Genomic DNA, 13,319 nt, shown 5'->3' on the forward strand with positions numbered 1-13,319 from the left:
GCAGCCATGGTGTCACAGCAAGGCAGGACAGTGACAGACAAATGGCAGGGGAGAGGCACTGCAGACAGGAGGTGTGTGCTTCTGTGGTGACATGGAGCATGGATGGGGAACGGGACAAAAGGTCAACAAAAAAAGGGATGTCAAAAATCCTCAATTTGAAGGTTTGGCCAAGTGTATTAGCATTAGCAGCACCGCTTTCTCTGAAGCTCCCTGGCTATAAAATTCCCACATTTTCTGCTCCAGGGGGATGCACACCAGTCCTGGGGGATCAGGCATGCCAAAACTAGAGGAGAGCCATTTCTCCAGCCTCAGTTGGTCAATGCCCCTCCACCTCAGGGACCTCACAAGGCAATTTAGGATCCACAACTGGAAGACTGGTGTCCTCATACCTCTAGCAAAGGGAATCGAAGCATCTTCATGTGAAGATCTGCTCTGGCTGACACTGCCAGGCCAATGCTTTTAGGTTAAGTTATCAATCATAGAATCATCACAGAATCCTTGAATGGTTTGGGTTGGAAGGGACCTTAAAGCTCATCTTGTTCCAACCCCCTTGCACCATCCCAGGCTGCCCAGCCCCTCTGCTCCCTCCTGACCAGCCCTCCCTGCTCTTGCCTTGCACCCTCCAGGGAAAACGCGCCTCAAAGATTTGATTTCCCAACTGCTTATTCAAGGGATAACTTGATATCTATCTAAAACCAGATTGAGGAGAATGGAAAGAAAATAATATGATTATGAGTAACTGGGCAGGAGCAGGTAAATGCCCAAAGGGGATATTTTTAAAAGCATTTAACTTACTGCTGTGTTTTCCCAAACTTGCCACTGGGGTGCTCAGCATTACACCCTCCACTCTCATGGGCAGCTCCTGACTTCCCTGGGATGGTTTTCTAGACTAATTTGTCTCATGGCACAATTTCTCTTGGCCCAATTTCACCCTGCTCAAGAAGCAAAAGGAGCTGCTAAATTTTGGGAGGAGGAATGGCAAAGCTCATCCTGACCCTTTGCAGGATCTGGTGGAGGTTAGTGTGACTGGGATGGCAATTTCTGTAACAGCCCTGATATTTCTAGAACTTCTCTTCCCATTCCTGGAATTCCTGCCTGTCCCCAAGCAGTGCCTGCTGGCAACCTTTTGGATGGACACAAGAGCCCAGGTTTTCAGTTAAATACACAAAAGCATGTTGAATGGAGATGTATGGCAATTGTAACATCCCAGGCATGCCACACACACCGGGCTGCTGCTTGGAACAAAGAAAAAAGTGCTGCTAAAAATACACCTGCATTTTCATAGGTTTGCATTTAGAATTTGTGATTTGCTTGGTTTTGGTTTTGGTTGTTGTTTTGTTTGGTTTTTGGTTTATTTTTTTTTTTTTTCAATCCAAACATCTATCTTGGTGCCAGGGAAGAGAACAGAACAGCTGATTTTTTAATCATCCCATTAAAGCCATAAATATAATGTTGGAAGCTCTTAATGGCTTCTGATTAATAAATGAATGGTTGTTCCATACCCTTTAATTCAAATCCAAGATGCTCTGCCAATGCAGAAAGAAGACAAGGAAGAGAAAGAGAAAAAGAAAAACAGGTCTGTCAGAGAACTCTAAAATACAAACACACACACTGTGCAGTTACAGCAGGTTAGCTTTGGTAGGCTCAGCAGCACTCACACAGAGACACTGTATGCTTCAGAGCATTTCAAACCCCCACCACAACTCACATGTTATGCAAAGAAAGACCCAAACAAATTGCAGTGGAAGTTAATTATGAATTCTTTCAGTTAATTATGAATTCTTTCGAGATGAGCCATGTTTGTTAGTACCTGATATGGAATTCACTGTTTAGGCAGGGGAGAGAAAAAAAAAAAAAAGAAAAAAAAAAAAAAAAGGAAAGGTACACTTGTTCTGAAACAACTCCTGACAGGTCAAAACACATAGAGACTGCATGAGCCTGGTGAAAATCATTCATTCCCTGTGCACAGGGCAGATCTGCCCTGGCTGGTCCTGCATGCCCGCTGTGCCCGGGGCTGTGCTGCAGAGAGGAGCTGGGCACAGGGCTGGGGGGGTCCTGTGGGGCCTGGGGCTGGCCAGGGCTGTGCTGTGCCCCCCTGACCCAGCCCGGGGCACACAGACCCCCATGCCAGCCCTGCCAGCCCTGCCAGCCCTGCCAGCCGCGGGTGCTGCGAGTGCCGGGGCAAGGCAATGATCCCAAAGTGCAAATGGCACTGAAAGCTCCCCCCAAGCCTGTGACCCTCCAAACTGCACTCCTGCCGTGGCTCTGCATTGTTTTAGTGTGCTGCAAAATGCCCAGAGGGGAGCATGTGCTTCCAGATTCATATTCAGCACAAGTAAGATTGCAGCTCATCCTGCAGAGACAGTGCTAAGCACAGGAGACTGTCCAATGAACCAACAGTGCAAAACAGGGATCCTGAATTTTAGTCATTTCCCATTTTTCTGAATTTTAGTCACTTCCCATTTTCCTGAATTCCTGTCATTTTCCAGACATCACCTAAAGAACAGCTTTCCTTACATAAACATGAAAGTTCTCCATACTTACCACCACACACAAAAGTGAGCTCTGCTGCTCCCAATCACCACACACACAAGATTATTTGCAGCTTGGAGATGTCCAGATTTATTTACTATATTTTCCATAGGAACTGCTTTTTGCTGCACAGAAATATTTGCTTTCTTTTGCAGTGCTGTTCAAAATTTAGGTGGGGGGGGATTAGCACTAATTGTTACAGAACATGTAAACACGTGTTCTAAAGCAGGTTCTTCTCTCCAAACCAATGCTGATGTTTGGGGGGGGGGGGGGGGGATTTTGTAGGGAGAAGTTGGGGTTCTTTAAGGTTTTGTATCATTTAAAGACCACAAAACCTGGCTGCTCTCTGCTCCACATCTAACATTTGTGTAAAAGGGCATTTCACAGTCATTTTGTGCACTTTTGTACATTTTGTGGCAGTGACATGGACATAATGTGGTGGGCAGCAGAGAACTAGACAGAATATATTAATCCTAAACCACCTGGCTCTCACATCCAGCCCTGACCTTTTTTTGTCTTCCTACCATTGCACACACCTGTTTCCCCTGACACTGACAAATGCAGGTAGAGATACCTCAAGTTTCATCCATAAATCCAACCTGTTGGTCCATCTGCACACAGACATCCCTCCCTGTTCCAGGGTGTTTTGCAACATCTGCAGCTGCAAATGGATGCAGTTCAAAACATATTCATGATTTTTTGCAAACTCAGAAACTTCCGTGAGCTCAGAGGTGGTGGGCAGGACCTGAGGAGCCTGAGCCTCTCTCATGTCAGAGCTGCTGTTTCTTTTGGCTCCCCAGGCTCAGGTCAGCTGGCTGGGAAACCTGTGCCAGTGTCTCATTGCCATCACAGGGAAGAATTCCTTGCTAATATCCAATCTAAACCTGCTCTCTGTCAGTTTGAAGCCATTCCCCCTTGTTCTGTCGCTCCAAGTCTCTCCATGTTTCTTGTTGTCCTCTCCAGCTTCAACAGAACAAGCTCCATTGGAAGCAATTTATCCAAGGGCTACCACTCAAATAAATTGGGGTGAGACAGCCCTGAGACAGGGCAGCTGTAGGCTGAGGAAATAGGCAAAGCATTTTGCTCATAACCTTCATCATCATCCTCCTGTCTGCTCTGCACACATCCTCCCTGGCCAGGGCAAGCTGAGCACCCTGAAGTGCTGAGACATCCCCCAAGCTCCCTGAACTGGGCACATGAGGGTTTTTTTGGGAAAATCTCATTCCAAATGTGCCTCCTGAATCTTTCTGAAAATGTTTTTCCTCATCATCAGAAAAAAGACAAAGCCCTGCATTTACTTCATCTGCAGTGCCCCTGTGACTGTGATGTATTGTAGTTATTTTAAAAGATGAACAGACAAAAACATTCAATGTAAAGTATTCCTGCAGGAGCAACACCTCAAGCAAGATGACTCTCACTACTGAACTGTAGATTTATAGGATGATTAAAAAGGATAAAAGCCTTAGCAAAGAGCTGTGAAAGCTGTGGCTGTGCTCACTTGGTCTTCAGATTGCCCAAAAAGGTCGATAAGATGTTTAGTTACTGCACACTATTCCCTCAAAATGCCCTCTCTGGGACACAGAGCATGCTCCAAGGCAGGAAACAAAGTGGAGAACTGACATCTGAGGACTAGCAGGATCATAAATTGGTGATAATTTTGTTGCTAATCAATTGTGCTGACAAGAGCAGCACTTGCAGGTCTCTGATTCAGGCTTTTCCCAGGGTGTACAGGGAGCAATGCAGGACAGAGGGACACAATGGGGACAGAGGACACTGTGCTGTGTCAGGAGCTGGGTGACACGAGGGATCTCCAGGAACAGGAATTCTCTAAATGTTCCACAAGCTCCACAGCCATTCACCTCCTCCAGTGCTGCAGCAATAAATCAAATTTGGTTGGCATCAAGAGTCCAAACACAAAACAACAGAGTGTTCAAATCTGCTGTGGATTTGGAGCATGCAATTCACTTTAGAAGACCCCAAGGGGAACCTGTGCTGTGTCCTGGGCACAGGGATCACCCTGCCATGCTGAACCACAAACACCCTGCAATTCCCCAGCCCCTCCAAAGCTCAGCCATCACCCTGTGATCCAGGGGCCAGCAGCTACCCTGACACTGAATGGAGGCTGCAGAATGCCTGTGGAATCCAAAATGCTGCTAAATATTGGTTTGGGGGTCGGATGGGTGAGAGGTGGAGGAGGAAGCAGAAATTTAGGTCAAATAAAGGAATAATCTTCCATTTATCATTTTTGTATTGCAGTCACAGCAGGTAGGAAGACACTGCTGAATAAGTGAGGTGAGAGGAGAAGCTAAAATTCAGATCTAGACCTTCCCAGGAGAGCTTGAGGTGGTACATTTATCCCTGTGCCCACCAGGACACCACAAATGAGCATGAAGAACCAGAGGCCACCCAGGGTCACTCCCAGCTGCCAGGTGAGTGCTGGGGAGAGGGACCATCCTCCAGAAAAACAAGAAACTCTCACCCCGTGAAGCCACACTGCTCCACGATGGCTGGGCCAGCAGCAGAAGACAAAACTGCTCTCCCAAGGGATACCTGCTGGAAATCCTGCTCTGTGTTTCCAAGCACACCAGGAGGAAGGCTCCAACTGAGAATTAGAGTTCAATTTGTGAAGAAACCAAGAATTAAATACGGGGTAAAAATGGAGAATATGCCAGATGACATTGCATATGAATGTCAGCTCTGTTTGAGGGTGTTTACAGGCAGGCTACAGCCTGCAATTTTAATTGGATCACAAAGTAGAAAATGAAAATGTTTCACTAAGCAAGATGAATGGTATGACATTTGTCCTCCAGATTGGTGATGATTATTTGTGGAGATGAATAAACAGCAGAGTTAAGATGAAGTTTCAGTTTCCACAAGCAAGAGGGAAGCATAAATATAAAACTTTATCCCAATTTTCTAAACTGTTCCATAAATCACGAGTGGAAAGAATCCAAAAGTGCAGACTTAGGAAACATACATGTTCCTGCTGACCACATTTAACTTTCAGGATCTCAGCTGCACCAGGACTGAAATAGCTGCCAACATGTTTTACAAAACCTTTGCCACCAGCCAGCCCAAAGCCTGGCAGGTTATTGGTAAACCTCCAGGAGGATTTAACAAGGACCTGAAAAGTTGCTTGTAGAAGAGAGAAGATTGAGGTAGATCTTGATGTGATGTAGAACAGGGTAGCTGTGAAACACAGCTGATTTAAATGTTGCTTTAATGTCCCTCTATAAGGTTTTCTAAACAAAATTATCTCCTAACCCTGATCCATCAGCCTTATGTGTGGACAGAGCTGGGACAGATTGGGGGTTCTCTGAGCTACCCCACTAATACAATTCCTAGTGAGTTTCTGTGCACCAATCTGGTAGAAAATAGCAACAGTGTGAGCCTGACATGAAAAAAAAAAAAAAAAAAAATCTTTAACATTTTCTCTTTATTTTCAAGCAGTGGTGTATGTATCCAGAATGGCTGGCAATAGCCACCTGCTCACATGGTTGGAACAGCAACATAAAGAAACATCACATCTCAACTCTCACATGAGAGAAAGCCTACCTAAATACACCTAATTTTCATCATAATGTGGTCTAGCAGATGTTTTGGGCAATCAGAGAAAAATAAACCTCCAGAGCTAACTGTCAAAGAAACAAAGACAGCCTGAGCTCCTGGAGAACATGGGGAGTTTTACCTGAGCAAAATGTGAATAAGGGTTTAAACCAGAGAGGCAGGAAGCTGCTCCCAAAAGGAGAACACACAACATCTGGCAGGATGCTGGGATGCTGCACCATCTCCATCTGTGGCCCAAATTCAGCAAAGTATTTGCCACATCTTTCCAGAACAGCACCTTCAATTTAGCTCACTCTGCAGAGACTCCCACTCAGCCCTGGGATATACCTAATAAAAGTCATTGTCATATTTAATATTCATATTAAATAATCAGGAGGATCCAATCTAGGCCTGAAAACCTGAAATACCCCAAATACATTTAAAACAACACCAATATAGGTGTCCTTATTTAAGTATCTGTCAAATGCTGGCAGTGTTCTCAAAACATGAATCAGGACAGAGCTATTTTATTTCCAGTGGAAATGCCTGAACCTCATTTAATCCGTTTCAGCTTTTGACCTGTCAGAACCCATATGGGATGAAGCATTGAGTGAATTATGGAAAATCAGCAACTTCTGCTGTGCCCTAATTATTGATCAAAGGAGAAGGTAAGCATTTGCAGGGTCCACACTTGAGTGAAATGCTTTTCCTACTCAGAAAAAGAGAAAGTTCAGTGCAAGCTTTTCTTCAGTGCTGCTGCTATCTATATTACCCAACTGTGACCTGAAAGTGAAAACAGCTATAAACATGTATGAATCATCTTCTTATATGAATTTTATCCAAGTTCAGACAGGTAGCCTGGATTGTTGAGCTGTTTTTACCTTACTATGCTGTGGTTTAAAGCAAACTTGAGGCAAGGAAATGTACATGTGTCAGTTTTAAAGCTGACATCGTTCCTCTAACACGTGAATAAAATTAAAACAAATCTCAGACCCAGAAAAAGCTGGATTCTGCAAGCTGGGGAAAAAAACCACATGCTGTTTACTCCTGCCATTAATGCTCTCAAAAGGCATTTTCCTGACATAAAACTCATTTTCACCCCTGTTTTGGTTTTGCAGCATGGCAGCAATAATGTTTAATGTGGACACCACCTCATGGAACATTCTACAAATCAGCTCCATGGGGTGAGCGTCCCACTGCTGGCTGCAGCCCTGACACCCTTCCAGGGCTCCCAGGAGGGAAGGAAACCCTTTAGCACCAGGTGAAAGATCAAAATAGAACATTCTGGGCTGTCATTTTATAAACAGCTTGCTTGGGTGTTGGAGTCTAGGAGGATAAATCAATGGAGGTTTCAGCTTGGGAAGCCAATTTGGAACAAAAGGCAATGTAAAAACACTGAGCTGTCCCAAGGGCCCCACAAAGTCCATTTGCATCTTGTCTGTATGCTCCATGCAAGGGACTCTAATTCCAGCACTTGCCAGCTATTAGCACGTGCTAATGAGGCTCCTGCAATTCCAGTCCAGGATGGGGAGGGCAGGAATTAGGCTTGGAGCAGTGGGAGAGGCATTCTGGCAATCAAGGAGCCGTCCTGAAGAGGCATTTCTCCTCTGGTTACCACTAATTAAAGCCTCTTTTTTGGCTCTTTTTAAAAAGCCTCTCTTTAACCCCACCATTTGTGGTGGGTCCAGTCAGCCAGCGTGGGGCAGGATGGGTCTCAGGGACACCCACAGAGGGTCACAGGGAGAGTCACAGGTTTCCTGTGCTGTAACTGCATGTCCTGCCAGGGCAGCCCTTACCCAGACCAGCATCCCACTGATGCTGGGACATTGAATGGGGACCCAGAAAAATCATCCACCTTGACCACCATGAGCTGGTTATGCCTATAAGTGAGACTGTAGGAACTGGAAACTAAACTGGCAAGCACTGAGTGCAAAGGCTTTAGGGTATTTACACCCACAGTCACTGTCCTTAGGCTCAGTCCCACATGCAAAGCTGTCCAACCACCTAGGAGAGACAGGAACAGCTCTGTGTCCAGGAGGGACACAGTCTGATGCCCATTTGGCAGGTTTATCCTGTATCCGGCATGGCAGTGGGGCTGGGAAGCCCAGAGGCAGTGGGAGCCACCAGAGTGACCTGTGTGGCACAGGGAAAATGCCCAAATCCTGCCCTGAACAGCACAGAGAAAATGTCCATCTCCTGCTTTGCATGGCAAAGGGGAAATGACCAAATCCTGCCTTGCACAGCACAGGGACAATGCCCAAATCCTGCCTTGCATGGCAGAGGGGAAATGCACAAATCCTGCCTTGCATGGCACAGGGGAAATACACAAATCCTGCCCTGCACAGCACAGGGAGAATGCCCAAATCTTGCCCTGCACAGCACAGGGAAAATGCCCAAATCCTGCCTTGCATGGCACAGGGAAAATGCCCAAATCCTGCTCTGAACAGCACAGGGGAAATGCCCAAATCTTGCCTTGCATGGCAGAGGGAGAATGCCCAAATCTTGCCCTGCACAGCACAGGGGAAATGCCCAAATCCTGCCCTGCACAGTACAGGGGAAATGGCCAAATCCTGCCTTGCATGGCAAAGGGGAAATGGCCAAATCCTGCCTTGCATGGCACAGGGAAAATACCCAAATCTTGCCTTGCATGGCACAGGAGAAATGCCCAAATCTTGCCTTGCATTGCAGAGGGGAAATACCCAAATCCTGCCTTGCATGGCACAGGGGAAATGCCCAAATCTTACCCTACAGAGCACAGGGGAAATACCCAAATCTTGCCCTGCACAGCACAGTCCATGTCGGGACAGCAATGCTGGCAGGCCCAGCTCCACACACAGCACAGGCTCATCTCACACAGCACACCCACCACATGAACTCTGCATTTTGCCTGAAAAGAGCAAGCAGCACTCGGCTCAACCAGAAATGAAAGCAGAGCCCGTTGTAACAAACAGGGAGGTAACGAGCCCCAGTTCTCCTCTTGGGCATGTTCACAGCTCCTCTTAGGACAGAGCTGGCAGTGCACAAGACAGGAAGAGGGCTCTTGGAGAACAGAAGAACCTGCTTTAAGGACATGACACAGAGCCACAACACCAAGGAGAGAGAGAAGTAGAAAGAGACATACTGGAGAAGCTGACCATTGCGAAATGCTGACACCGGTCTCCTGTGAATTCGATCGGACACCTACCGGAAGAGAGAAAACCAGAAAGAGAGAAACAAGATAGCAAAATGACACCCAAACAGGCTGAAGTGAGGCCCCTTCTGCTCCCTTCCACGGCTCCTCTCTGTCTGCTTGCAGCCTTGACCCTTACCTGCAGCCCTAAGCCCTACCCAAAGCTGACACCAAGAGCCATCCCTGACTAGAGCACGCTACATCCACCGCTGTGCCCGGGAGGGTTTTAGTAGTGTGGTGCATTTTTTGTCTTCAGACATACTTTGCTTAGGATCTGGCATGTACAATCGCAAAGGCAGTTTCTCCAAACATCTCTGTCCGAAGAATCCATTTGGACATCTGGAGGGGAAAAGGGGAGAAATCACAGAACATGTCTGGCACAGTTCTTGAGGCTAAGGTCAGAAATAAAAAGTGCATTGTGATGAATGGAAAAAATAAAGGTTTTACATGCGAATTTACTCTTTGCTTTCACCAGGCACCTGCAACATCAGTGCTCCAGCTCTGGTTTAGGTTTGGGTCTTCAAGCAGGCAGCCAAACCCCTCCTGCTCTGCCCTGCTCTGCCTGCCTCCTTCCTTCTAACCTGCTTCAAGCACCAGCTGGCAGGAAGACTGAGATGGGCTGGATGCTACTCTCAGAGACTCTGCGGAGCTGCTCTGCAGACTGGCAAGAGGCACCAAAAGCAGAGAGCAACTGCTGAGGCGACAGCGAGCGTTGGGTGTGGGAAGCATCTCCCCATGGTGACCCCAGAAGAACCAGGGATGTTCTCAGGGTGGTTAGAGAGAAAGCACAGGCAGAGTCTCTGTGTTAGCAGAGAGGAAGGGACAGAGAAGAAAGCTGAGCTGAGCTGAAGGGGTCTCCCATGCTGTGAGAGGCTCTCTCAGGCTCTGGCCTGGCCTGGGTCACCTGATGGGCTGAGGTGTGCCAGCCCATGGGCACCAGCTACACACTCACAGGATGCTCAGGTGGCAGGGAAGGGCCACCAGGCACTGGCACCAGCCCATAAGGAGCTCCCCAGGGCTGAGCCAGGTTTGGGGAGCACAGGGCCATGGGCAGGGGTGCAGCAGGAGCTGCAGAACCACCCAGGGTGAGTAGCACTGCACTGTCACCCTCTGCAGCTGCAGGTGAGCCTGGGCAGCCATGGGAGCCCAGCCTGGTGAGGTCAAACACTTCTCTCACTGGAACTTGTCTCCCTCCCTCACTTCACACCTTCTGCATATTCCTTGGATAGTCCAGCACAGGATCCCTAATTTCCTTCAAGTCCCAGCTCTCACCTCCCTGTCCCACAACTCTCTCCCTTCTCAGCACACCTCTCTTTCCTCTGAGCTTAAGAGGGATTTGTCTTTATAGCATTTCAACATCTGCTTTTCAACTTTTTGTGAGTGGAGCTGCAGGCTCTGCACCTGGCACATGCCAGACCTTCCTCACTCTCAGATGCCACCCAGAAAATCTCTACAGTGATCCGCAAGTGCTCAGCAAGGAAGGGACTGAAAGACACCTCAGTAAAAACAGATGAATCAGAGCCAAATCTGATGTCAGTGGCTCAGCTCCTGGCCAGGCCTCTTCAAAGGACAGCAGGAGGTTGGGAGCAGCCACAGCAGCGTCAAGCAACTGCTCCTAACCTGTGCATCTGGTGAGGGATGGTCCAGGTCCAGATCCTGGTCCATGTCCATGTCCAGGTCCAGGTCCAGATCCTGGTCCAGGTCCAGGTATAGGTCCAGGTCCAGGTTCCGGTTCCATGCAGAAACTTTTGATTTTTAGTAGCTGAGCTTCATCATGGACATCACTGACCTGGCTTTGGCGTTTGATTTCTTGCTGGATTTCACTGCAGTTTGGGTAGGCCTGAGCTGCGCAAAAAAACTGCTGCACCCTCACTGCCCATGACCAAATGTGGGTCAGCATCTGGGTTTTTGGGACCTGTGCAGGTGTGTTGGGCTATTTGTGCACCCCAAACTGCTCATGGAGAACCTTAGGGCATGGCTCTGCACGAGGCTGCACTGAGCTCTCCAGTCACACCCTTCAGTTTCTCAGTATCCAAGTCACTTCTGAAACTGAAAATTGAACTCCCTAGTCAGGGAAATATCTTTGAAAAATAGGCACTTTTTTTCTCATTCTTGGACGTTCATCTTGGAGCACAGGAGAGGGAGATGAACCAGCCATACCAAGAAAAGCTCAGCCCAAGGGGTCACCATCAGACATGGGGCCTATTGGCCTTCCCTGCAATGAAGCAGAGAAAGCTGGTGCTGGGAAGTGAAGGAAATGCCCCATTGTCAATCAAAAAGCACAAACCTGAGGCACTGGGTGGCACAGACTCACAAAAACAGCCCCAGGACTGGAGAAACCCTTCAGAGATGGCTTTGAGCAAGGAATCCAAAAGAGAAGGTGTCTTCCCAATCCTTTTTGAAGTTTTTTCATCACCTCTGACTGAGTTAGGAACTTATTCACAGAGTCTTCAAGGGAATCCAGTTTAGCTTGCAAGGTGCTTCCCATCTCTCTGGGATCTGACATTTCCTGGATGCTGTGAGCACACCAAAGGGCCTCACGGGTGCTGCTGAATGAAGGAATAGTCCCACCCATCCCAAAAAGGGGTGTTTTGTCAGAAAGGAGCTAAAATTACCTCAGCTGCACACCTGCAAGAGGTCAGCCAAGGCTGGAACTCCAGGGTGACTGAGGCTGCATGAAGACTGAAAATTATGGGAAAATTTTAAGGAAATAAAAGCCCAGAGAAAGGAATTGGTAAGAAGTGGGGGAAAAAGCAAAACAAAAAGGTGTCAAAGAGGCTTTGAGGCCATGACAGCTACCATACAGCTCATCCTCAGATCTCTGCAGTCAGCCAGGCGTGGGTGGGGAGAGGAGCTCTCAAGGCAGAAGGCAGCAGACAACTGCCTCCCCTGTGTCTGGGACAGCTAGGGTTTTCATCTTGAGTTACTCAGTGATTCAGCACCAGGAGAAGTGACAGGAAAAATGCCCCCCTGAACAAGAGCACCTTCTGTCACCTCTCAAGCTTGTGTACAAGCTGTCAAGACAATGTGCCACCCTGCACACCTGGGTTCTGGCTCCTCATGAGCAAGGCTGCAGGCAGAAGCAGTGACCAGAAGACCTTTGAGAGCATGCAGTGCTTTTGGTTCTTTTTTTTTTAACCTGTCTCTAACTGCTAGGCTGCTGAAGATGATTTATTATTTATGACTGTGGCCCCAGATGTGACTTCAAGGAAAGAAATTTCCAGCATGCTTGGCACATGGTTCTCCCAGTCTGGACAGGAACAGCAGTAGAGATCATCCCTTCTGCACTAAAATCTGCTGCCTGTGGTGAGGGCAGCTCTTCTGCAGTGAGGGACACACCTGAAAGTTCAGGCTCCCTGCAGCTGAGAGCTGTGAGCTGGGATTGATCACAGCATCCTTCTCCCTGCACCTTTGACTCAAGAGGTTCTGGCTGGTCCAGCAAAACCAAGGCCCTCCTTCTTTGGAAAACTCCTGCAGGGACTTCACAGCTGGTGGACTTCCCTCCAATATCATCTTTGGAGGTTTTGGTGCACTCACAGAGGCACAATGGGTCTCCCCCAAGGGAAGTGGACAAGGTTGTGGCCATAGAAATGGTCCTGGGGAAGGCCAAGGCTGCACCAACCCCTTGTCCCCTCTCTAGCCTGAGTGGAGACTCCCAAAACTGCCCTTGCTTAACTCCATCCCTCTGTGTCTAATTGCTGCCTCTGAAAATTGCTTGCAAATGCCATTGATAAAACTGGTCAGGGATTTTTCTGTCCACATTCTGTTTTCTGTTATTGCTGGAAAATATCCCATTCTTTTAATTTTGACCTTAAGACCTTTTCTTTTTTTAATAACCCCATTTTGAAAACATCTGCAAAATTCTGCTCTTGGGTTCAGGATGAATTGCAGTGAGATATTTACATGGTAACAAAAATGCAGTAAGATGATCAAATAAAGCATCTCAAAAAGCACAAACCAAAATAGTTTGCATGACTCATTTTTATGATGTTTGCTGGGCACTTACTGCTGAAAATTGAGGAACTTTGACATTTTGCCCCATATCAGGGCAGAGCAATAATTATTGTTAATT

General features: G+C 47.5%; 1 protein-coding gene across 4 annotated transcripts in view; it reads right to left on the bottom strand.

Annotated features, from left to right (window-relative positions):
* NRG2 (neuregulin 2) overlaps positions 1 to 13,319 on the bottom strand; it is a 161,062-nt gene that overhangs the window by 12,846 nt on the left and 134,897 nt on the right. The window contains exons 5-6 of one of the 4 annotated variants that reach the window (XM_058034543.1): positions 9,200 to 9,258; positions 1,503 to 1,526 (exon numbers count right to left, since the gene is read on the bottom strand). In XM_058034543.1, coding sequence (XP_057890526.1) covers positions 1,503 to 1,526; positions 9,200 to 9,258 — 83 coding nt within the window. Of the gene's footprint in view, positions 1 to 1,502; positions 1,527 to 9,199; positions 9,259 to 9,509; positions 9,587 to 13,319 lie in introns of all 4 variants that reach the window. The other 3 variants (XM_058034545.1, XM_058034544.1, XM_058034546.1) reach the window with 3 other exon arrangements.

The sequence above is a fragment of the Melospiza georgiana genome, chromosome 15 (genome assembly GCF_028018845.1).
Source record: "Melospiza georgiana isolate bMelGeo1 chromosome 15, bMelGeo1.pri, whole genome shotgun sequence".
NCBI classification, from domain to species: domain Eukaryota; kingdom Metazoa; phylum Chordata; class Aves; order Passeriformes; family Passerellidae; genus Melospiza; species Melospiza georgiana.